The 26942-nt window shown below is 40.1% G+C and overlaps 1 protein-coding gene across 1 annotated transcript; it reads left to right on the top strand.

Annotated features, from left to right (window-relative positions):
* The first annotated feature begins 1366 nt into the window (after positions 1–1366).
* On the top strand, positions 1367–26942 carry synpo2b (synaptopodin 2b). The gene is made up of 4 exons (XM_036583005.1): positions 1367–1499; positions 16801–17493; positions 19059–21136; positions 25746–26942. Exons 2-4 carry the CDS (start codon positions 16824–16826, stop codon positions 25893–25895), a joined length of 2898 nt encoding a protein of 965 aa, XP_036438898.1. The 5' UTR covers positions 1367–1499; positions 16801–16823; the 3' UTR covers positions 25896–26942.

The raw sequence follows: 26942 nt of genomic DNA, 5'->3' as shown, positions 1-26942 counted from the left end.
ATATATGTAAAATATATCCAAGTCCATGATTGTGAAGTTCTTCTTGGTTGTTTATGGAAAATTAGTGACTTACTTTTGGCCACAGATCATGGTCAAGACAGTGGAATAGGAAGTTAGCCCTGTGACCACAGTCCAGTGGGAAAAGAGACTTCTCTCAGCCCACAAACTTCTACTTTCCATTACTGTTAAATACTCCCTCCTGACAGCTGTTTGGCTTCGTTTCATTTTTTTATGTAAGTTCATTCTTGTTTTGTCTTAACATAATGTGTGTCCACACATTACAATGAATCTACTTTAATAAAATATGAACATAATCTCCACGTAAATAAAATTAATTCAGGCAAAGGGGGATCCCCTTTATGTACAACCATAATAACTATAAGCCTTTCTAAAACTCTGGTACATAAGGCCTCTACTGGCAAATCATGCTTGGACCCCTAATTGTGTTGCTCTAATGTGTAAATTAAGTAAATTTAAGACAGCACTTTTTGTCAGTACTGCCAGTCTTTCTTCTGCTCCTTTTCAGTGCTGACAAACAATAGATTAAAGCTGCACCATGTAAGATATGGGGATTTAGAGACCTCTCTGGTGGAAATGTGTGGACCCGTTCCCCAAATTGATGAATCTGATGATTGCGAGCGCATTAAAAGAGTTTTCAAAGAGAATTCAGTCAAAAGTGAAGAACGTGTCTTTTGAGAAGCCAGGGGTGCACACCTCTAGTGCTGGAGGACCAGTGTCCAGCAGAATTTTGTGATTTACTTGCTCAGACACTCTGTTAATTGCCAGGTTTAAAGGGATTTGTGTAGGGAAACTACCAAACTGTGCAGGAAACTGGACCTCCAGGACCAAAGTTGTGCATCCCTGATGTGTATGAATGATTGTGTTTTCATTTTAATGTTGATTTTGAATTTAAGTCCTGAACATTGACCTGGAATTTCTTTTCGAGCCTGTGCCTGTGAAGTTATTACACAAAGATGTACGATGTGGTCCGAATATTTCCCAAACGCCCAAAAAATATTATGTCAGGCTTTACAAGATGACCTACAGCAGTCTACATGCACAATATTTTAGTCTGTTTTTTTTCCTTTTACTCCATTATGTTACTTAGTGCTACAAAATTCTTACATAGTGCAGGTTTAATAGCATCATACACATCATGTTCCCCACTGAGTGAGGAAACAGTGATGGTTAATTTGCAAAGGTTTCAAAGCAAAACGGGTTAATTGATTTGGGAAAGATAAGTAGTTTTGGAGAACGTTGGTCCCTAACCCAATGCCCCTCCTCCTTTTCTTTCGGTCTTTCTCCCACCCATCCTCTTGCCCCATGTTCTGTGGAGGGCTGTTCTCAAGCTTTTGCTTATCGTTCTCAGGAGAGTTCACTGACACTGTGATAAGCTCTCTGTTTAATGGGATAAGAGCAACGTAATCCACAGGACATCGGATAGCACAACAGTTTTCCACACTGCCAAAGGAGGTCTCCAAAAACCTCTGATCTCTCAGGTAAGCAGTGCAAGTGGTACATTTCTGAAGTTGTATATTGCTTTTTGGCTTGTTTTCAAAGTGGACTGCATCCAAGTTTCAGCATGGCATGTTGGTTGATGACCACTTGCAGTTTTATTAAAGGGAATTTCACCAATTTGCGTAATTCTGCATAATTAATTGTTGAGATGTAAACAAATAATTTTGTGCTTTGCTTTTAAATGGTTCATTGTAGAGAAACTCACATTTCTTTACAACGTTACAGTGATGGAAACCAGGCGTCATGGGGTTTACAACACAAATATAGCCATTTTATTTATATGTAATGCTGATGATGGTAAAATAGAAGTTAATCTGAAGAAATTAGTTTTCTTTTATCATATTTTGCCTTACCACACCCTGCGTGCACCAAAACATTTTCTCTTCTTTATCTAGTAGAATGTTATAAGATTATTTCATTTAATCTAGTGAACACTTTTCTTGTGTCAAGCATTATTTCTTGTGCAAAATGTTATGTTTTAAACAAGCAAAACGATCTGCCAGTGGTATTAGGCAATTTTTCCTCATAGAATTACTCTAAATGTCTAGAAATAGGAACAGTAATCTTACATTATTCTTAAAATAAAAAATATATATGCTCTATTGACTTAATTTAACATGCTTTCATCTTCATCTACATCATTTTTGCAGTGTAAAACAATGTGTAAAACAACAGGAGGAACAATGCATCAGCCAACCTATTTAAAATCTATCTATAAGTGCTTTTTGTGAAGTAGCGTTTAGAGGCACTAATCCAGGGGTCTCAATTCTCCAGCCCAAAACCTTCATACAGCTGTCACATATTTACATTTATCCTTAAATCCAGCCTGCAAAGATGTACACACTTAAAAAATGGTTCTGCAAGGGCTCTTCAGATTCTATTTAGCAATGGTTCTTGGTTAAATGGTTATTCAGATTGATAGAGAATGTGTTGTATATGTATATAGAAGCTTTCAGAAAATGGTTCTGTATAGCACCAAAAGGGTTCTGCTACTGTTATGTCAAGCTTTTAACAATAGAAGAACCCATTTTCAGTGCTATATAGAGCCACATACAACACACTCTCCATCAATCTGAACAACCATTTCACCATGCAAAGAACCATTCAACCATGAGTTCTGTATAGAGCCTTTCCCTTTACTAAAGAACCCTTGAAGAACCATCTTTTATGAGTGTGTAGATTTATCTTCATCCAACAGACACTACGCCTGGACACCCAATATAAGCTAGCATTAGCTTAGACTGATTATTACAATGTCATAAGTAACAACTATTCAAACAAAACACGCTGCAGCACAAACGCTGCACTCTGAGCAGACTTGATTGAAATTTAGCTCTAACTGATTTAGCTAGTATTTTAATTTATGCCGATAGTTAGTTAAATCTGCATTCATTGATTCATTCAGGATGGTAGATAAAGCAAGTCAGAATTGAGAAATGAATGAAATTATCAAACGAATCCAACGAGAACACAGAATTAAGCACTCTACTGTCACTCTGCTTGTGAGAGCACTGGCATTTGCGCTGAGTGTGGGTGAAGTGCTCTTAAAATATAGCATCTCCTGCTATAGACTGTATCTTACCCGTTTGGTTAGATGTCAATACGAGAATCTCATTTCCCATCTATGTTTCATTAGTGTTTATACTTTTCATCAGCACTGGAGAGGTTGTTGTTTGTACTGTTGTCAGATTAGGTACACAGCATATAAACTGAAGCTAGCTGAGATAAACAGCCTGGTGTAGAGACTCTATCCTGAATAACTTTTGGTGTTGAATGCATGTAGTATTTGACCTTTCCATGGAAATTAGGTAATTAATTAAGGATGAATTTGCTGGATACAAGGTTTGTTAATATCACAGCTTCCTCTATTGTTCATATTTCAGCTGTGCTGTTTCATTCCACACTCATATTCTACGTTTTTCTTGCATTTTATTTTTTCATCTTATCAAGACATGAGATTCTTCCAAACCCTCTTTATTCCTTAGACGCAAACAGATCGCATTTGTTACTGTGCCTTTAAGACTAATTTATGTAAATGAGCTCTGTTTTGATTGGTTGCTCTCATTCAAAAAGCAGTCCAGGCTAAAACAGTCCTCATAACTTCAATGTGAGAGCTAAACCAGGCTGATTAGGCAAATATATGTAAATGTGTTGTTTTTTGTGACATAATAAAAAGCAACAAATTCAAAACAGGCTGATTTGGCAAGTTGCATGTATGGACTGGGGAGTGAATAATACGTTTTACCAATTAAAGTCTACATACTACATCAAACTCTTTTATTTAGAAAAGGAAATAAATGCGTTTATTTTTCATGATGTTGGCCCTTTAAACTCACAGCAATAGAAACCATCCAAGCAAGTCCATTAGCCTCTTAAAGGGGTTATCTTTTTATTACATAATGGCATGTATAAAGACTGAGGTAATCTGTGATGGAAAAGTCCTGTGACAGGCTTCACAGGTCAGCCAGCAGGACGAGGGGTCACTCACTGACCACAGCTGTGGCATTGCCTTACTTGGAAGCTGTTTCATAATTCATTTGTTCAGGTTCATTAATGCACTTGGGAAACAGACATCTTTTGATTTGGTTTTACAAACCAAAAACCTGAAAAAAATGCTTGATTTACAGTTAACCAGCCAAACTTGTTATCAATATCATCTATAATACCAGTAATAAGAATAAAAAATAGAAAATAACAGTAATGCTAATAATTTGTGTGCATTGCAATCCAGTACAAAAGTAAATGTACTGATTTTACTGTTGTAAACAAATGCTACGACTATTCCATGTTCCATTTAAAGACACACTACACTGTGCTTTTGTTTTATACTACTGACTCCACCACAAAATAAACAATTTAAAACACAGCTAGTGCAGAAGCATCACATACACTACAGTAATACATCATTAAATGTTATTTCAGTAAATATTAACACTACACAGTCACATCATTAAGCCATCTTAAAAAAGACGCTTTGTTTATTTCACATTTTATTCTTTAAGTTAACACATAATGTTAGTTTGGTCAGTAAGGGGGGCAGTGCACTCACTGACTCGACCTCAAACTCCGCCTACGAGCAAAGCCATTGGCTCATGAATGCCGTAGTTTTATTGGCTCCCTAACAAAACATATGCACGTATTAGTGCAGGCCTGTCAACCTGGGGACCTGCCAGGCCAAAGTTCTGTGGAGATTAGCGTTTAGACTCATCTGACGCTCTGAATTCAGTTCATGAAAGCCTTGTTAATTAGCGGATGGGCTGAATCAGCTGTGCTTAATGAGGCAGTGTGCTGAAGTCTGCAGTGTTTTGGCCCGCGAGGACTGGAGTCTGACACCAGTGAATTGGTTCATGCTTGATGTAAATTACATGCAAATGTGGTACTGATGAAATAGATTCATCATTTGGGCTCCGCTTGTTTCTATGTTGTACTACAGTTTGAATAGTTTGTATGTCATTTGCACAAACTTGCTGTCTTTGTAAACTGCTGGAATGCAAATGTCAGTTATTATTATCTCTATATTCTTAATCTCAGTACTGTCATCATCACATTCAAATTGCCTGTAATATTTGGAAATTTAAATTGGACTGTTGTTTTACGGACCAAAAAACATGTAATTCATTTCTACATGATCATTTTCCAACCCTAATCCCTAGGAATTAAACTGTCTTTCTCTGTCTTTCAGACTGACTGTATGGAAATGAGCTTTGTATTGATTGGTGCCCTGTATTGTACCTTGTTCAAAAAGCAGTCCAGGTTGAAATGCTGAACAAACCATTTCAAGCTTAGACTGAAATCCTCTGGGATGTCAGTAGATAGAAACTTGAGCTATTATATATTATTATAGATGCCTGGACCCTTTAGAAGGCTAATAGATTTGCTTCCTAACAGGCAGGAACATCACGATGTCTACCTCACATCTTCCTCTCCAATAACTACAAACTGTCTGCAGTAGCAACACTTCTTATCACTTCAACATGAATGGGCAGCTAAACTGATGTAGGAACAGGCAGTCAGATGAAAATGTGCTACCATGATTTCACAAAAGGGGAACCCTTAAGGCCTTCAGAGAAGGCCTAATGAGTTCTGGAAACTGAAAATACATATCTGTAATTTATTTAGTAGAATTATGCTTGTATTTAAACTATGCGAAGTGAAACAGATGTAATCTTATTTAGTTCTGAATGGAAACAAAAGGGTTGAATTCTTCAAATGCTTCTGCGGTTGTTCTACCTAAGCATTCATTCCTTTTGGTTATGAGGTCCTAAGGTGTCAGATTCGGTGGAATCAACCAAACACCTTTTGATTCCCAGTAGGCGGGACCAAAAAAAAAGGTAACTCTGGAAGTCCCAAATATGGCACTGACTGAATGGCAGCCTAATCAGTGGGTTGTTTGAAACGGAAAACAGCAAATGCAGCTTTTTACCAGGCCTCTCTACTGAAAGAGTCACTGTGAAACTGCTACAAGGTAAAATATACGCTACTATGTCTGTCACAAGCCTCAAGTAAAACATGAAGTGTCTTTTAGAAGCTTAAAGTAAATGTGTTTCATCTAGAAGAACCAAAAATGTAAACGCGAATCACCGTTAGCATACTGCTAACAAACCTCTAGAATCCCAGAAGGATGCTAGCAGAAATTAGCATCATAGAGGTGGGTTTGTTTTGACCAAGTTTTGACATTTATTGCTCAAATTGAAGGCCTAGCTCTAATAGTCTGTGTTCGCCACTGGATATCACAAAATGGGCAGCATTTGTAGCTTGGTTTCCATTTATAGACTGTTAGGACTAGGGAGTGAATAAAACTGTTAAATTTTCAAATAAAAAATTTCAAATATGTTTACATACTACATACAGTTTTCCATGATATAGGCTCTTTATGCGTTTCCGATAAAAGGCAGCCAAATGTGTCCAACTGTAATGGTTTCAGAGGCTTGCTGATACATTTACGACTCACTGACCTTCTATGGAACCAACCTGTAAGTGTTAATCCCAGCTTTTAGCCCCATATAAAACCATGACCTTTTGTAATTCCCCGTCAGCACTCTTTTATTAGCTGATAATTGACTCTCAGGGCAGGTGGTAAGAGTGTAGATAAAGTGACTGGCAGATTGCCTACAGCCAGAAAGATTCTTTGCTTCTACTTGCCATGTGAAAATGGACAAGTGAATGGTTTGTTGGGATAAAGCAGGCTGAAGGTGTTGTTTGACTGGAGCAGGTTGAAGTAGTTGGAGCAATGTTGTTGTGTACCAAGGCCTGCCTAGTAATGACCTATGGTTGAAGTAGGTCAGATTGAACAACACTGTAGGCCAAGAATATGTAAGCATGTAAGTTTCAGATTAAAGATGAGGTAATCAGTTTTGGCTGAAACATCCAAAACAGCCAAGCAAATACATTCCTCCAAAGTCTCGCCCCCAATACACATAACCTTGCCGACACTTTTAAATTAGCTACTTCCAAAGCCTAGGCTGCATTCAAGGTATAGCGGGTCCTCGGTAGGACTGTCCTATGAAGAAGCCTCCTTAGTAGCTTATTGGCTACACAAATGGAACAGCCCTAAAGAGGCTTTGTGGTGACGTCACCAGAAAGGTCCTGCCTCTTGAAATTGCAGCGTGAAACTTGCAAGGGAACTGGTGGAAAGAAAATGGAGCCTGTTATATTGTGTTTGTTGCTATGGTAGCTAAAACGCCAGTAAGCTTATTAGTACGATAAAATGCATATATACAAACTTATACTTATGATTAAAATACGATATATGGATGAATGTTTTAATCAATCATTTTACACTTTATAAGGTAATGAAAATGAATTCAAGTGCAATGTCAAGCTCGCCCAATGGCACTATTTTCGCAGTGCTGTTTTTTTTCTGTGGGTAACTGAAGGCCGGGGAGGATACATCGTGGCGTCCTCAAAATCACTCCAAACATAGGCTGCATATCTAGGCTGTATATGAAGGGTGCTTCACTTTGGAACAGTCTTCTGTGACGTAGCGGCCAAGAAATGCAGCCTACCTCTGCTGCAGCCTAGGCTTTGGAACGCAGCTACTAAGCGCTGTCAAGCCGATTCCAACTCCTGGTGACCCGTATGGATAGTGTTTCTCCTGAACATCCTGTCTTCTGTTTCTTTAGCTGGTGCTAAAATGTTGTCACCTGCTATTGTTACCTGTGCTTGTTCCTTCAAGTCCAGAGCTTACCCTGCGAGAAAAGCCAGCATAGCTGCATATGTTATGTTTTTGATGTTGTTATGCTGGTCAACCAGCAACCTAGCCATGCTAGGTGAAGAGTTAAACCATCTCCAGACCAGCATAAACCTGAAAAATGAATTCCATGTGGGTTTAAGCAGTTTTTTGGCAGTTCATTGTTATCTTTAGAGGTGCTATGCCAAAGAATTTCTGATTTAGCAGATACAGAGTAAAGTCTGCATCACACTTCATGCCCTTAAACTACCATCAGCTCTCTCTAGTGTTGGAAAGAAACCCTTGTTGCTCTACAGCAATGATTTTCTTTTTGGTTCCTGTTCTTCTATGTTATTTATTGTTTGTTTGCCATCACTGGTAGATTACATGGTAATTATGTTCTCTATTTTTAGATGAACCAACCAGCTGTTGCAATGGACTTTGTCCCTGCTGAAGTTTGGGCTATATCTCAGTGTTATGTGCTGGGTACACTACAATTACTTGATTAAAGGGCCCATTATAATGTAAAACTGAATTTCCTTTACTTTTTTTTTAAAAAAAGGACTTTGTAATGTGTAAACATCCTAAAGTTTTAAAAAGTAACATCCCGTATATGGAAACTAAGCTTCGAAACCAGCTCATTATGAATTTACTGTTTCTGTGATGTCACGAGAACCAACACATTTACATTTATCCACCTATTCGGCCTACAGCACTGCAGGACTAAGGAGTGTTTCAGCTCTGGATGCTTTCTGAATGAGGCACAATGCAGGGCAGCCAATCAGAACATCCATAATCTCTTGAAGAAAATCAGGTTTTCATGCTTATTTTTACAAAGTTAGTGTTCCAGTCTTTTGGCCTAATGTTTAGGTTTGCATGTAGAAGTCTGGATTTTGTTTAGATGATGTTGAAACTGGAGGAATATTCAATAAAGTACTTTGTTTTGTTCATATCTTCCAGATTCTAGACTGACAGATGTGATAGCTCCAGTCTGCTTAATTCAAACATGTACATCATTTCCACATAAATAAAATATATTGCGTGGTGATGTGATGTGGAATCAAGTATGTTCCATGATTTAATCATATAATGATCTTATGCAGTTCTGCTATGCTGATTTATAGAGAGAGGTAAAATATCACTGTTCACAAGTGATCTGCACGAAGAAACAATGTTCCTTTTTTGTAGTACTTGCATGCTCAGAGGAGTCGATTAGCTTCCAGCAGGTGGAGCCAGCTGCGCCCAGAGTGTAAGAATAAACAGCAGCTTTTATGTGTCTAACGGCTCTGCTCTACAGTGGACCATATCTTACCTAACTATACGTTTATGCAGTAATATACAAGAGAGAGTGCTGTACTGGGGGATACTGGCACTGCTGTGCTGGAAGCTGGGTTGAAATGTAACAGAATACTCACAAATATTCACAAATACAAATTCAGGGCACAGAAATGATGTAGTCCATGTTACATTTTGTAAAGGCAGTATTCAGAGTGCAGTTAGTTTTTCTTTTTAAGCAGAATGGTTTTAGAATACTTCATCTCAAGAGAAATGCCAATAGTGGTCTATTGTGGTTGTTTTAAAATCAGTCTTCAGACTGAAAAGTGGGCCAGTATGTAATTGGCAATATGTATATATATTGTTTGTAATATTGATCAAAATCATATTTATTTAAGTATTTATATTTGCGTGTAATTTGACCAGGGGTGTTCAAACTTTTGCATATGACTGTAGATAGACAGAGAGATACTATTTGCCAGTATTGCCTTTGTTTACCATGTTTTTATTTACTGTTTGTAGAATTTAGCTGTAGCTGAGTGTTACATATCATACGCTGACATCCAATTAAGATGGCCAAGAGAAAGCACTGGCCAGTGCTGAAAATGAGGGCATTATATAGGCTTGAGCTAAGTAGGTTGCTATTGATCATGTGATTCTTTTTCCATTGGCTCAAGAAAGTAGGTCACGTCAACAAAACATTATTCACTTTGTCACTGATCACCAGCGATGGGGAATGCATGCTGCACAGGAGCTTAAATATCAAAGACACACTGCAAAGACAAGATATCTGCTCAGTGAACAGATGTCACCTTAAGGTCAAAGATCACATGCATGCAAATCACATACAGACAGTTGATAGCTGATAGCTGATACGGTAGTGTTGTCTTTGCAGGGATCTGAAAGTGCAATAACAAAAGCATGGAGTAATTTTAGATAACTGAACTCATTGAAACAAGCGAAAAATTATATTGGAATATTCTGATTATAATTTGATGAAGATATTGTTGTTCTTTTCATTTTGGCCCCTTTTTGACTTTTTTGACATCTAAACAAACAGGAAAAAGTCCGAATTGCAGACATGAACACGTTGAAAGTGCTTTAATATGCAATTAAAAATGTGATTGTTTTCTCAATTGTTTTAATGGGTAAGCAGTGCTAGCCATGCTGAATAATAACTCTACACCTAAAAAAAGAATTTCCCATTGACAATGATTTTAAGAAAATGGCTTTTATTTTAAGAGGAATTCCACCCATTTTTTTCAAAAATCCTGCTTAATTCTGTCGTTCAGAAGTAAACTAAGTAATTCAGGGTGGTTTGATGTGAAATGGTTTATTGTAGAGAAACTTGCACCTCAGATTTCTTTCCAGTGGTGATGACAGGAACCAGGGGTCACAAATATAGGCATTTTATTTATTACTCAAAACAATTCTTAAATCTGCAAGGGTCTACTGAGTTTAATATCATTGCAACAAAATCCTTGCATCTCCAAAATAGTAACTTTACAGCACAAAGAAAAAAAAATATTCTTAATGTATAATATAATTCAATGTAACAAAATTCATTTCCAAGTAATTTTGGACCATTTCTGTTGCTCTGTTTGTCATGAAAATGCAAAGAATAACTGAAATTTTCAAATTATACAGGGTTTTTGTGAGACACTGGTGACATGTAATGTTTGTAATGGTAAAATTGTTCTAAATGCAAAAAAAAAATAATAATAAATTCTCTGTGAGTACTACATTGCCTTACAGCGCCCTGCATGTACCTCTCCACCCTGCACATACCTAAAAAATTGTTTTTAGCTTAAGAATTTATCAGAAAATGCATACATACATTATCTAAACCGCTTATCCTTCTGGGTGGGGTGCTGGAGCCTATCCCAGCAGTCATTGGGCAGAAGGCAGGATACACCCTGGACAGGTCGCCAATCCATCGCAGGGCAGACAGACACACACATTCACACCTAGGGGCAATTTAGCATGTCCAATTGGCCTGCCTGCATGTCTTTGGACCGTGGGAAACCGGAGTACCCCCACACAAACACGGGGAGAACATGCAAACTCCACACAGAAAGGACCCAGGTCGCCCGGCTGGGAATCGAACCCAGGCCCTTCTTGCTGTGAGGCAACAGCGCTACCCACTGCGCCACCGTGCCGCCCCTTTATCAGAAAACGATCATAAACAACAATCTCAGGAATGGGTCTGCTTGAACACTGAAGTTTCTCCCAAAATAAGTATGGAAATAAAAAAGTTCTCCTTTTGTTACACTGTTCCCCATATCAGGGACAGTTGTAGCAGTTCCTGTTGTAACACTAATTTGTAATACTGTAAACTGGTCTATAGAATAATAATAAGTGATTTCCTATGCTGGTAAATGCACCATCATTTAGTGTTTGAGGTGTTACTGAATCTCCAGTTACTCCGTAAACAGGTTTCTAGGTTTCTTTAATTTCTGTTTTATTTGATTTTTTATTCATTTCAAATGTCAATGCATACAAACAAAACAATATCAGTTAAAAACAAATGATGAAACAATTTGAAATATAAACAATTTCAATTTTAACATTTATAATGTTTTGTATTTGCTTGAAAGGGGAACTTAAGTTCCACATAATTAAATGGTTAAGATGTAAACAAAGTCATTCGGAGTGGTTGGGCCTGAAATGCTCTGTTCTAGAGAAACTGTTGTTTGTTCACAATGGTGGTGACAGGAACCAGACGTCCACCTCTAAAAGCTCCCTCACAGAAAGTTATTCATGAAATGGTTATTAATACACTGCCTTATGTCAGACATCATTTTACAATGGTTTCGGCCTAAAATGTCTTGTTAATCAGTTTATTTTAGTCTGTTTATGGTACACATAAAACTCAGAAGTAGGTCCACTGGTGGTTTTGGAGAGTAGATAAAATGGCTATATTTGTGTTGTAGACAATGTGACCCCTGGTTCCTCTCACCACCACTGTAAAGAAACCTGAGTCTGTAAGTTTCTCTACAGTGAACCATTTCACATCAAACCACTCTGAATTACTTTGTTTTCACTGCCACAACAGAATTTTGGAAAAATTTACCCCTTTAAACTATTAAATGAATGTGAGAGTTATTTCATTTCAGACTTAACAGCATCTGACATTGTAATTTACTGTGAGCACATTTAGATTACTGTGTTATAACTGTCCCCCCACTGACACATTTGTCTGGATTTATATGTAATTTATTTAGTATCAGATCAGTGATCACAGAAGTATATGTTTTATTTATTGATTGAAGGGGTATTTCATCCATTATCCAAAAATAAATGTGGTAAATTCATGGTGGAGAGGTTCATGCAGGGTGTCGTAAAGCAAAAGTAGTCTGATAGTCAGATTTTCCACTATATTTTTTACATATAAACACTCAGACACATGTAGATTCACTGGTCATTTTGGATAGTAAATATTGTATGGATATTGTGACTCTGGGTTCCTATCCCCACCACTAAAGGGGCAGTAAGTTTCTGTAGAAAAGAGCATTTCGCATCAGACCACTCTGAATGACTCTGTTACATCTGAACCATTTAATTATGCAGAATTTAAGGGAAGGAAAGTGAAAAACAGAACGCTTCCCCCCAAAATATTTTTGCCAGTATCTACGCAGTGGAGATTTGTACTTAGTTGAAACTTCTCCCGAGGGTGATATCACACTTGCTTAGTATATACGGCACTGTGACACAAGATGTTTAATGTGTTAGAACTGTTTTGCTGTTACTACTGTACTCAGTCTTCCTGCATAGGAGATGCTATATGTGCGTTTATAAAAGGAAGTACAGTGGTTTGCACAAACTTGGAGACTTTTTTATATCAGATCAAGCGATGTGACAAGCAGTGGGTTGGCAATAGGCCGTTATGACTTAGAAAGGAGAACCTAAGCACATTTGGCCACTTGGTATATCTTTAAATGAACAGTTTATTGTATTTTACACCTAATTTACACTATGTTTTACTTCAAATGTAGTGGACTAGCAACGATACGTTTGGTGTGGACAAGCGTATAGACAATGTAGGTTTCAAGAAGGCTAGCTGTGCAATGTACTTTTGTCCATTTTCATAGACAGTATGTCACACAGCGTCAGAAACCACATAATCAAGTTTATCTGACAACAACAAAAAAAAGGAAGAACAGAAAAACAGACTTTGTCAAAAAGTGGCGTAGGCCTATAGATGATAGTACTGGAGGCTAAAATTTGAAAACGTTTTTTATCAAAGAATAATGCTTTCAAATAAGTAACAGAGGCTTCCTCTTCAGATGAGAGCTGACTCTAAAATGTTGAATTTTATATTAAGAACCACCAAAGCTGACAACGCTCTCTGCTTTGCCAGTCTCGTCCTTAACAATGTATCCTTGACAACGTCCTTACATTTAGGCACATGTTTTGTAGTAGCAAAGTGCAAAGATAACATATACCAATAAGCCAAGACATTATGACCACCTGTCTAATGTGCTTTTGGTCCTCTGCGTGCCGCCAAAACAGCCCCAACCTGCTAGGCATGGACTCTACAAGACCTCTGAAGGTGCCCTTGGGTATTTGGCACCAAAACATTAGCAGTAAATCCTCGAAGTTCTTTAAGTTGCGAGCTAGAGCCACTGCAGATCAGGCTTGTTGTTCCAGCACATCCCACAGATGCTCGATCAGAGCTCATGTACCTCAAACCACTCCCGAACAACGTGTGCAGTGTGGTAGGGCGTATTATCTAACAGAAAAAGGCCACTGCCATTGTGAAATAGGTGGCACATGTCATATTGACATCCTCATGAATGCCTGGACCAAGGGTTTACCAGCAGAACAGCACCCACAGCATCACACACCCGTCACTGGCTTGTCTACTTCCCGCAGTGCATCCTGGTCCATCACCTGCCCCAGGTACATATATACCCGGCCATCCTTGTGATTTGAAAGAAAGAAAACGGGACTCATCAGACTAGGCAACCTTCTTCCATTGCTCCAAAGTCCAGTTCTTTCAGTGGTGGACAGGGTTAGCATAGGCACTCTGACTGGTCTGCAGCTACACAGCCCCATATGCAGTAGGGTGCGACGCACTGTGTGTTGTGACACATTCCTCCTGTAACCATCATTAACATTTCTTGTGCAACAGTATCCCTTTCGTTGATTTGGACCAGACATGATATCCTTCATCGCCGCTGTGCTTCGATGAGCCTTGGGACACTTACAACTGTTAGCAGGTACTCACCACTGCTGACTGGGAGTATCCCACAAGCTTTGTCATTTTGAAGATGCTCCAACCCAGTTGTCTGGCCATAATGATTTGGTCAAGGTCAAAGTTCAAGGTCAAGGTTTTCAAGCCTGTCCATTTCTCTCACATCCAACACATTGAGTATGAGAACCAACTCTCAGCTTACTGTCTAATACAGAGGTGCACAATTTGGAGGTTTCCATACTGAAACACACCCACTAAACCTGGCAATTAACAGCTAAATGTAATCAAGTGTGTGTGAGTAGATGAAACACCAAACTGTGCTGGACACTGGCCCTCCAGGACCGGAGTTGTGCATCCCTGGTCTAATATATCCCACAGCTTGACATGTGCCATTGTTACAGAATAATCTGTATTCGCTCTGTCTGTGAGTAGCCATAATGTTTTGGCTCATCAGTGTACATGCTCACAAATACAAGCAAACCATTTTACAGACCTGTTGAAATATCAAATTGCTGTTTCCTTGAAATGTTAGCCTGTATGTTTTCTCCATCTTCCCACGATGAAACACAACAAATACCAAAATAGTGTTTCAAGTATTCAAATACTGGCACCTCAACTGGTTAACAGAGTACTCATGTACCTGAGCACTTCCCTGGTACAAAGTAGCTAGTCTAAGTCCTTAGAGGGATGTCTCAGCAAACTCCTGCTGCTTGATTATCATTTTCCTCATTTCTTCTCATCCATCTTTGCCCTCTTCCCTTTTGTTTCCATCCATGGCTACACATGGGGAAGACGTAAATGGCAATGCAACAACGGTAGGCCCATCAGAAGACTAGAAGCTCTGCTCATGTACCTCTCATGGTGGAAAACAGCCTACCCCACTGTTTTGTTTGGCTTCCAGGACACGAATGCTAGTTTACTGTTCAGGCCCAAACACTGAATACCATTCCATCTAGAGAGAGGAGGGGAGCCAGGCTGTTCCTTGCTAGGTGCCTCATGCTCCCTATTCAGGCAGTGGAATGGAACTGCTCCGTCTCTAAGACAAATTTATGGCACTTTTTTCGAACTTACGAAGCACATTTGGCTAAATCTTGGTGTGTGCCAGATTCCATTGATTTCAAGGCTGAAGTTAATAAGAATACTTTGTTTTGCAGCCCTAAAGCACTTTTGGAATAGTTCAGTTGGAGTTCATGGTTTAGTGCTGTACAAGCTGCTGACACTGTAGAGGTGGTGCACTTTATTATGTAGTGTGGGCCAAATGTAGATCTGAAGCAGCTTTTTTATTAGGAGAGTTCCTGTGATTATCTAAACATTTGTCCTAAGAAGTCTTGCCAATTTTATCCCACTGTTAAGCTAAATTATTCCTTTCTTTGAAAATTCCTGTTGGGAGGTATGTATGAGTACACCCTGATTGTTGGACCAATCCAGGTTGCTTTACAACAGCATTTTACATTGCAAACAAATGTTTATTACCATATCCAAGTTATCTAAAAATCATTCATATGCTGGCCAAGCCTTCAGTTTCTCTCACTTGCCTATATTAGGGTTTGTAAGTAGCTAGCGTTTTGCTGAGTGCAACTGTGCTTTGCTGTTTAATGTCTTGGAAAGGCCAGAGATATTTTGAATGTTTGTGTGTGCGTATGTGCGTGTTCTGGTTCCTGCTCTTTGCAAATGCTCAGTTCATTACTTGAATTTAATCCGCAGCCTTGGATGATAAATAATAAACACACTAAAATGATTATTACACATCATATTATAATTGTGTAGTTCTAAACTTACCCACAAAAGTCATATTCAAGACTCTATTGCTTTATTTTATACCCTTGAACAAGTTTGGTTGTGGCTGGGCCTCCAAATAAAGGTTGCATTACCTTTCAGTTTTCACCAGGATGTAAGATTTGTAACATAATATAGCTTTTATATGTACTATAGGTAAGATGGACACATACAGTATTGTGCAAATGTCAGAGACCAACTCTAATTTTTTTTTCACTTCTAGTCAAAATAGCCATTAAGTGCAAGTTATTCATTAGATTAGATATACGATAATCCATTTGAACAAAGAAGTATAAGGTCAAAGAAAAATAAGTGAAAAAAACTAAAGTTTCCAAAACTGTTTTCAAAGAATAACTATGATATAAAGAAAATTTGACTCCTAACAATCGTGCAAGACCTGGTAAGCCACCAAAAGTGTCCCTATCAGATGAACAGCACTTAAAGCTTTCATTTTTGAGTGACAGAAGAAAATCAAGCTCCACAGTTGCTTAAGATCAGAAAAAATCTGAGATCTGAGATGTGGAGTAAAGTTGTATGGACTGATGAGTCAAAATTTGAATTTGGGATTATTTGGATTGTAAGAAGCAGAAAATGCAACCAACTTTGCAAGGCTTTTCTTTGTATGTTTTGTACATCATTGTTTAGACACTGCCCTCCTGGTGCACACATTCACACTATGTGCAGACATCTATGTGAATGTCTGGGCATGACACCTGCACATGTTTACAGATGCACTGACACAGAAGTATAATTTGGCCTTTACATCTTGATGTATCTTGACAACAAATCTTGTCAAATATCTGTAACATTTTATAAATGATGATCATTCACTGCCACTCTCAATGTTTTCCTGGTCCCCGTTCAGGTCAGAGTGCGCTGTCCCACTAAATGGATCCTGCCATAGATGACCCAGACAGATTCAGCCCCCTGGATGATCCAGAGGCCTGGTCTGGCTCTGATGACCCTGAGGGTCCTTATTGCTCCCAAGATGAGGCTTACTATGGGGAGACAGAGAGTGATCTGGAGCCACAAAATGAGCAGAAGTCATCGCACGCTCTGGATCATCTCCTTGATCCTAAGCCTGAGAACCCTGAGTCCTTCTCTGACTACTCCCAGGAGGATGATGCCCCGGGTTTGCTTTGCCAAAGTCCAGATCCCTGCCCTCATACTCTGTCTGAGGCACAAAACGACAACCCTCCAGAAGATCAGGACCCAAAAAAACTTGAAAGTAGCCCATTCTCCATGTCAAACTGTAGTGCCCACAAGCAAGAAGACCACCAGCCTTCTGCTTCAGGGTCTTCCTCCCCTGACCAAACTATAACCCTACCACAACACAGGAAGCAGTTGGCTCAGGAAAGTTTGGATTCCCTGGAGTCAGAAGAGGAGGAAAAGCAGAGTAGAGGAGGAGGAGGAAAAGGAGGAGGGATAGAGGCAGCACCTCCTGCGTCGTATGTCACTGATGGAATTCAAGCCCACGGTGCTGAGCAGGCAGAGCAGTGGGGCGCTGCTTCCCTCACTGAAACCACCAAAGCTAGCAGACAGCGGGCAAGACACGGATGTAAGTCCAACTGTCTCTCTCTCTCTCTCTCTCTCTCTCTCTCTCAACTACCCTACCTCTCTTTCTCTATATCACTCATGCTGTTTCTTGGGGTCCAAGCACTGAAGGTGCTGCAACCCAGTTGTTTTTGTTAGGATTTTCTCTCTTCGAGGATCTCACTCTGTGTGACTATATGAAACTGGATGAGCTAAAATGAAAGTAGACATATTTTAAGAAAAAACTGTGAATTTAAGAATGTTTTACCTAAATGCTTATGATGATACATGTTTGAAAAAGTAAGCAAGTGCCATTGTTCCATATGGTCACATTTATATTTTATTCAATTATTCTGCTTTTGGAGTAGGTCATAAAGTGGGCATGGCTTGCTATAACCAGCCTGAAGACTAAATGTATTGCATTTTTGCTTTGCAGTATATGTGTCTCATTAAGCTGCTGTGCAACATATGAACAAATCCCTTGTGAGGATAAGTGGGCCCCTCAGGAAGTTTACATGATGAAGAAGCCAGATCATTTTGCATTTACTTGCCCTATGGTTAATAATAGTCTGTGTGTGATGAAAGCTGAAGTAGGGTCAGCATTTAAGGCACATTTCTTTCAGGACTGAGCCACTTCAGAACATAAGGACTTTACTCTTATAAATGAGATTTGGGTTCAGATGAGGCTACGTTTATCAGTTCACCATTTAGGAGCAACCTACATCAGTCAGTGTCTATGCAGTTGCCTGCAAAGGTTTGACAGACACCAGCATGTGTCATTGGTGGCTTGTCATCTGATCTTTCTCGGCTTGAAGCCCTGGGCCCATTGCAAGGAGTATGCCTCATTCCCTCCCTCCCTCTCTCTTTCTCTCACTCACCCTCTCTCTCTCTCACTCTCTCTCCCCCCGCACCATCTATAGCACACTACTGCCATCCAAGGTTAGTGCTGCTGCTGATAGCACAGAGACCCACTTTTGCCTGAGGAGTTTATGGCCCCTTGTAATGTTTGCACTCCTAAAAAAGACTGCAGGTGCACTGGCCTGCTACTAAGCCAAGTTCAAGTTAGTTGGAAACTGTATTCTGTAAGACACTGAAGCAGACTGACAGATCCAGCAGATGTAAGGTAAAGTCCAAACACATGTTTAAGTGGGTTTTTGGACTATTTCAATATTCTTCGCATAGAGTTTAAGAAATGGAACCTGCTTTGATGAAAACAGCTGCTGTAATATATTTGAGTTTCACTGCCGAATTCTTTTTTTTTTTACCATATGCTCATGCTAGCAGAGCACTGCTGAAAGATTCATGTAGACACATAAAAATGGCCCACAGGAGGGTGTGAGATAGCACTTGAGTTTCTTGTCCACTCACTAGCCTGGTTGCATCAACACTAAGCAGATGAAGCTAAGAGAAAAATCAGCTAGCTATTTTTTATTCTCTTTTCATTTGTTTTCCACAAAATTAAGCTCTTTTGTGTAGTTTCCTCAAATACTTTGGAGTCATGTTGGTTTGCACGCAATTGTTTTTTTAAGGTACACGTTTCTAAATGAAATCTTTCTTTTCTCCACCCAACCCCTGGTCCCCCAAACTTAGGCCTAAGACGGAGTGAGGGGCAGTCCGAGAAGCATCTGAAAGAGGCTAAATCTAAATGTAAACGCATCGCCCAGCTCTTGACTGCTGCTCCAAACCCTGAAAGTAAGGGTGTGTTGATGTTCAAGAAGCGCCGGCAGAGGGCCAGAAAATTCACGCTAGTGAGCTACGGTACACGAAAGCCAGAAGACGACAGTTTTGAAGACGAGTACGGGTTCGAAGACGACAACGTAGGCAAAGACTTCAGATTTTCCCTTCCAGCAACAAGTGAATCTGAATTTGACGAAGATTTTAGTTTTAATGTTCAGGGCCAAGGTGCTGCTTTGAACTTATATTACAACTACGAACCACAAGAAGAGAGAATATCAACAAATTATAACTGGGAAAAGATGGAGCAACTTCCACAGACAAAAGGCAAAGGAGTCTTGATGTTTGCCCAGCGGCGTCAAAGGATTGATGAAATTACTGCACAGCATGAGGAGATGAGGCAAAAGGGCATACCAGTGGAAGCATTTGTGGAGTCCGAGACTGTTGCACCTTCCATGCCTGCCCTTCGAGAGGAAAATGCTCCAGTCCATCAGGATGTTCAGGTCAAGCAGCAACCACAGTATCAGGAACAACAATATCAGCAAGAGATGTATCAGCAGCCAAACACTGGTGTAAATGGTCTTGATCCCTACCAGGTTTCTTCCATGTCCAAATCCCTTGTGTCCAACAGAACCGCCAAGCCATTCGGTGGTCTAAATCAAGCCCCAACACCCTATTCACCTGTTAAAGGTGTCCCGAGCCCAACACCAAAGAAACCTGAACACATCTTCAAAGTTCCCGTTCCAGTGAACACAAGCCCTCAGGTGTGGTCACCCACAGGTGATATCATTGCCTCTCGTGATGAACGTATTGCAGTACCAGCTATCAAGTCTGGAATTCTGCCAGAGACAAAAAGAAGAGGGATGAATAAAGCAGATTCCAGACATGTTCCTCCAGAGGAAGACTATCTCAGTCTTGGTGCGGAGGCCTGCAATTTCATGCAACCTCCAACAGTCAGGCAAAAACATCCTCCACCAGTTCTTCCTAAGCCTGCCATCAACCCAGCTTGCCCACCATGGTCTGCAGAGGGTCATGCTCCTCGCAGTCCTCTTCCAGCCTCAAGTCCTGTTCCTGCTCAGCAAAACTGGGCTCCACCTCAACCTCAGCCAGCTACCAAACCCTGGGCTCCATCACCAACTCAGCCACTGCCACAGCAACATATGTCTGCCTGGGTACCACTCAACCCATCAGCTTCATATCAGGCTACATGGCCTTCAGAACCACAGCAGGCACCAGTGAGTATCAAAACCCCAACTACACTTCATGCAGCTCCTTCGCAGCCAAGGACCCCATGGACTAAGCCACAAAATGATGCCAACTCTGTGGCTTCCTGCCCACCCCAACAAGGGAGCTCTTACTTCCATGCATCCAAGGCTCCACTAGCTTCTCCAAGGGGGCATGCCTCAGAAATAGGTCTTTCTGATGGGCCAACCCTTAAGGGCAAAGGTGCCGAACTTTTTGCCAGGAGACAGTCCCGTATGGAGAAGTTTGTGGTAGATGCCGAGACTGTGCAGGCCAACAGAGCCAACAGACCCCCCTCACCCACACTCTCCATGCCAAGCACCTGGAAATATTCTCCAAATATCCGGGCTCCTCCTCCAGTGTCCTACAATCCCATCGTATCCCCTTTTTACCCTCTTGCAGCACAGAAGCAACCCACCTCTGTAACTAGCCCTAAACCCAAAGCAAACAAAGAGAAACCCAAACCAACACCCAAACATCTCAGTGTTGTGGATGTCATGAAACATCAGCCATACCAGCTGGATACCTCACTCTTCACCTACAGCTCCTCCCCAGAAGTGAAGGGTGCAAGCCCTAAAACATCCCCTGTCCCCCCTCTAGAGTCCAAGCAAACCTTTGCCCAGACCCCTAGCCATTTGCAACCCCCTTCTTCTGGTCGTTTTCTGTCTCCTACCCTGTCCCCTTCCCCTGTCCCATCTTCTGGAAGTGCCCAGTCATTTAAACAAGGTGCTCCTGCCAAACCTAGCGGACCGGTGAGTGTTCCATATCCCTTTATCCATCAGCCTGCTCCAGCTGAGGCTGCTCCTGCTACACAGCCCCCACATGGAAAACTACCTGCAACGCCTGCCACGCACGATGGCCCAAGCAAAGTCTCCTCTAGCATCTTTGCTCCTCTCTCTAGCACTGCTGGAAATGTCTCTTTATCCCCTTCCTCTTTCCCACTAAATAATGAAGTTGTCTCAAGATATGCTTTGCCAATAGCTCCTAGGCCAAAGTTTTCTGCAAAAAAGTCAGCTGTTAGTGGCAAGCAGTGGAAACCAGTGGTAATGCAACACTAAGCAAATTGAGATTCACATTGTTAATCAACCTACACTAAGTTCATAAGTCAACTGAACTAGTTGGAGAAATTGCATAGAATCTGCTTAAACAAAGACTGGATATCTCAAAATGATTTATATTTTGAGAATGTAACTACATATGAAATATGTATTACTGGTGAATGGAGTCATTATTATCTACTCCATTTACCAGCAAAGCGTGCAGATATTGTGTTGTCTCGGTGTGGACATTTTTAAAGTTTTTGTTTATCGTATTTGACATGCTGCCACTGATTTGTGCTAGATTTTCAGTAATGGGAATGCTAAGTTGAGTTTGGTATGTAGTAAGACATGTCAATGAGACTAGTTGAAGAAAGAGAGATGAATATTTAATGGAGAAACATTTTTGGATTACTAACACTAATCAGACTTTGGCTTGTAATTTCATATTTATTATAACAGAGAAATAATTCTCAGTGATCTCAGGAAAACCAGCTATATTTAGCTGCTAATCATATCTTAAATTTGTTGTTTACCTTTGGGAGGATTCTACCATGAATACAGAAAGTTACATTTGTATGTGAACAAAGTACGTCGTGTGCCTCGGGGAGTCAGGAAAGAATGCAAGGGTGATCCATGTCGGCCATTTTGTCTGGCTAAAAAAGGAGTGGTGGCAAAAAATATAAAAATATAAAATATAAATGGAGTGTTTGGCTTTTTTTATATGTTAAGAATTTGGTCTTTGGCCACAATTTAAAGGAGTTAAAAAAAGACATGTTGTTCACTACTGGGAGACTACTGAAATCTAAGTATATGTCAATCTAGCTGCTGATGGAGAGTGCAAACCTCTGAAGTGCTGCCGACTGCTGCATGGCAGACCATTATTCCCGATTTAGTAGTCTTGCTCATTGGGTATTTTGGATTCTTTGGTCCATGCTCCACCCACAAATGTGTTATTTCATAGCAACTGTTGCAAGGTTGGACAAGCTTTACAGAACACTGGCAAAAGTCCCATTCAACCTAATGAAAAACTAATAGCGCAGGTCATTGACATTGACACACATTGAGTGTGTTAACTGCAAAATTACTTTTTTTTGACAACATGTTAAAGATTACACTATTGGGAAAGACTGGATGTCATTTTTTTGCATAATTGAGCTAATGTTAGTATTGTGGTGCATTCATCATTGCTGTTTCCCAACTGTGTAGGTGTGATCAGATACAACAACATAGTCCAGCTCGGTGCCATAACAGCTAGAAGCTCAACCTTGTATATCGACTCTAAACAAAAATTAGATTTCTCTGCGAATAGGAAGAGTCGAATAGGATCTTTGCCAACATTGTCTAAATCTTATCCAACCGGACACTCGTTTTAATACCGGTTTTAATGCCGGGTTTTAAGTCACATGTCCACATGGCCTCCCTAACTCCCCTCAGAGGGAAATCCCTGATGCCATCTTAAGGACTGTTCCATTACTTTATTAGTTCTTGTGAAGTCGGAGTGGCAAGGGATTTCGTGAACACTGCTTAAGTGCTGACTTCAGCAGCAGAACTTGCGAATGGTCATGTCTTTACTGTGCTAGCTTGCTAGTTAGCAAATTCAAGGCTACGTGGCTAATAAGAACAAGAAGAAAGGCAATAAACTAAAACTGATAACCATACAAAGCAACTGTTCACAAATTTTATGCATGTTATGTTCACACTTGTCAAAAAGGTTTTGCATTACAAAGTTTGCGTGGCTAGCTGACTGAGGCTGACCTAGCCGACGGCAATTATATTACAATGGAAAAATCCTCTCCTATTGTCCCGTCTTCCTCTTGTACTGCAACGTAATTTCACTTTCGTGTCATGACTTGAAGCTGGTGAGGACATGTTAAAAAATCAACAACAACAGTTGCAGCAAAAAACCTCATTGGTGGGCGGAGCATAGATAGCTCAAGCTTTTTCTGTATTTTTAAACTTTTAAACTTTGGCTTATTTTTGTTTTCTCTTTATTGTGAATTTTTATGTGTTACAGTTTTGTTGTAGAAAATATCCCTGCTGAGCAGACAGTGCTATTTTTATACGGAGCAAAGGGCATATGACGTAACGGACAGTGCAAGTGTAATTATTTGAGCAAGTCAACGTATACATTGCTTCCCGTTTGATCTATTCTTTTCTTGTTTTCCCTAAAAGATTGCACTTCCTGGACTCTCTCTTTACTTATTAAATGTTTCTTTCAACTCTCTGTCTTCTCTCTTTTTCAGCTCTGTGGCTTTTCATCTATATCTGATTCACATCATTCACTTTCTGCTATCTTCACATTTACTTTCTGCTATATCTATAGCAAGCTATCCATACACTTTTATAAACAGATAGTTATGAGACACTTTGAAAAGTTAGTCTTTATCCAACAGATTAAGTCATATTGCTTGTGTTGCAGTATCATAGCTAAATGGTATTGGCTTTGAACACTTCTTACACTGCAACAGAGTGCACCCCTTTCTAAATATAGCTGCCCACCCCTCTATCTTTGACACATGCGATCCCTATTAAACACTGCTCCTGCTTAGCAACTTGATAAGCCCCCCACCTGCCAACAAGCCGAGTGCCTTTAGAAATAGGTAAGTGCTGAAAACCCCCTCGGACGCCCCCTGGTGGGAGAATGTCTAGCACTATTTCTGTTTGGACGACATCATCGGAGTTTGATTATGTTTAGGGTATGACAACAGATCTAAATTCTAACACTAGCTTCCATCATAAGCTCATTGACTGCAGTGTAAGACTATGACACTTTTAGTGAGCACCAGCTTAATAGTGGTCTTGTTTTCCCAGCATTCCCAGGATTAAAAGGCTGTATATGGGAATTCCACCAATGTTTCAGCGTACTGTGCTTGTTGAGGAAGTGAAATAGAGTTTCATTCCAATCTCTAGAAACTTACCAGCTTGTATTTTTTCATAATGTCATTGGTAGGAACCATGGATCTTGACATCACCAGTGAAAAGATTTATACATGGTGTCCTTAAATGTAAAGTTAATAGCACTAAAAGTATGATAAGTCTGTAAAAAAATGTTTACATATTTTCCTTACCATATTCAGGTTATATTTCACAGAACTAACCTGAGGCAAATATAATTATGCTATAAAGCTATTGTAAAATGTTCACTAAGGCATCATGCAATGTGTTTTAATCCTCTATGTGGTTGATTTTGAAGGCTTAAATCTAAATTGAACCCCTGGTTCCTATCACTGCCATTGCACTCAATTCTGACTTATATGTTTCTCTAGAGCAAGGCTGCCCCAAGTGTAGCCCACAGGCTAAAGTTTGCCCTACAGGAGGTAACCCTAACCCGACCCCCTCACCCAGTGAGAGAACAAGCATATTTTTGCACAATATGTAACTTATTTTCTATTTAAAATTGTATTTTTTAAGTCAGTAAGTAACAAAATGTAATGTTATAAAATACACTGGTAAAAACTCAATTATGAAACATGCATACCTTCCTTATTTGTAACCCGTTTTGTTTTTTTGGCCTTCGGCCCACTAAACACTACACTTTGGCCCCCCAAAGACAAAACGTGTGGACACCCTGCCTTAGAATGTTGCATTGTTCTTCAAAACCATCTGAATGATTTTGGTTACTTAAGAGCAAATTATGCTGAAATTTTGAGAAACTGTCACTAAGCCATTCTGATTAATGTTGCAGGTATTTTTAAGTGTTATTTTAAATTCAAACACATAAACATTGATTCACATAGGTTTTCAAACCATACTTATACCTGAGTTTGTGAAACTACATAAATTACATCATTGGTAGGATCTGAATACTTGAATGTCAAATACTGTAATCAGATTAGATCAAATATAACGTTATTGTTCAGTACTGTCTTCATCATATTATCAGCAAATACACCCACTAAGACCAAGGTGGACTTTTTTGTATAATGCTAGCTGGGTTTTGAGGCAGATGACCATTTAAAATATGGCCATACTTGATATTAATTTTAATAGATATATCTTAGCAGTAAGACAGCCTTAATGAGAATTTACCATGAAGCAGAAATAGCCCTCTATGAAGACTAGTGATGTAGAGAGATACCAGATGGGGGCAGCAAAGACTAAAAAAAAGTATACAGCCTTCAAAAGCTCTTCATAAAGAATGCATCCTCACTTCAAGGGAGATATTGATATCCAAAACATCTATAACATTTAATTTAACATTTAATGTTTGTGCATTCAGTATATTAATAAGTTAAATCTGAATGTAATAATGTCTCAAATCTAAACACTGCAATGACAGATCAACAGTTGTCTGTTGCCCATTATTTTTTCCTTTGTTTAGGTGTACAGCAGGAGCCGCTCTATGTCTCTGCCCCGGAGACACTCCTCCGTGTCCACTCTATCGCCCAGTGTCCAGTCCAGGCTTCCATCCCACCCGTGGACCCCTGGACAGGCAGATGTCCTGGGTGGAGCAACCTCAAAAGCCCCCTAGCCCCTGGGAAGCAGCAGCCCGGAGCCCCTTAGGCCTGGTGGATGACGCCTTCGGCCCACAGAACGTCCAGCAGGCGATAACCGCCAGCGTCCACACTGCTGCACACAGGAAGTCCCTACCAGAACCACCATTGGAATGGAAGCGACGGGTCTCCAATGACCCCATTGAACCCCCACAAGCCACAACACCCACACTTGCCGCCACGTCCCCCACCAAGGCCTTCGTTCCAGCCTCAGAGAAGCCGATTGTTTACGGGCCGCCGTTCAGACCAGCCCAGCCTCTAACAATCGGCATCAGGTACACTGGGACCAGTTCTTTGCCTAGGAATTTCTCCCTTCATACCAGCTATGCTCCAACGCATAGAGTCAGCTGGAAAATGTAGCAAATTGTGGTTGTGATCATCCTCACACTTGTTTTTCACAACTCACTGATAGTTAGAAACAGGGGTTAAATTGGGCTGGAATGAACTGAAGCGGCATTCCGGCACCCTTGAGGTAACTCGGAAGGGGAAACAATTAACCCTTTGCTAAGCCTCATCTCCCTTGGCTACTTCTGACAAGTTTAGGCTAGTGAAAATTTAGCAATTTCTGAAGGAATACTTCCAAAATATCAGAAAAGAGTAGAGAAAAAAGTCTCCAGTATGCACATGTCCTTGCTCTAAAAGGATAAAACCTAGATGCCTTATCATATAGCAGCATTACTGAAGGGTAGGTAGAATCACGCTTCTATGCATTTAAAGGAGACTATTTATTATCTATTTTGTACACCCCATTACATGTTAACATGTTAACTGCCTTCGGTGTAGCTAAGTTAGCTAGCGAACAGTGATTGGACTATCACCATTCTCCATTTGGTTCTAAACTCACTGGAATTTTATGCCTTGGTACCAAATTTAAAAACGTAACTTTTATAAAGGACTTTGTTAGCCAGCCAGACTAGCTGGTAATCTACGCTCTTGAAAAAGATGGTTCTGTTTAGAGCCCTGAGTTCTATATAGAACCATGTCATGCTTAATGGCTCTCTGCATGGTGAAACAGTTCTTCAGAT

Source organism: Colossoma macropomum, unplaced genomic scaffold (genome assembly GCF_904425465.1).
Source record: "Colossoma macropomum unplaced genomic scaffold, Colossoma_macropomum, whole genome shotgun sequence".
Classification (NCBI taxonomy): Eukaryota; Metazoa; Chordata; class Actinopteri; order Characiformes; family Serrasalmidae; genus Colossoma; species Colossoma macropomum.
This window is presented reverse-complemented; position numbering and strand designations above follow the sequence as displayed.

What these genes read in the sequence shown, in the direction of transcription:
- synpo2b (XM_036583005.1), top strand. Translation starts at nt 16,824, where the DNA reads ATGGATCCTGCCATAGATGACCCAGACAGATTCAGCCCCCTGGATGAT. An exon ending in ACAGCGGGCAAGACACGGAT is followed by an intron (nt 17,494 to 19,058) that starts GTAAGTCCAACT and finishes CCCCAAACTTAG; the next exon opens with GCCTAAGACGGAGTGAGGGG. An exon ending in CTGCCAAACCTAGCGGACCG is followed by an intron (nt 21,137 to 25,745) that starts GTGAGTGTTCCA and finishes TCCTTTGTTTAG; the next exon opens with GTGTACAGCAGGAGCCGCTC.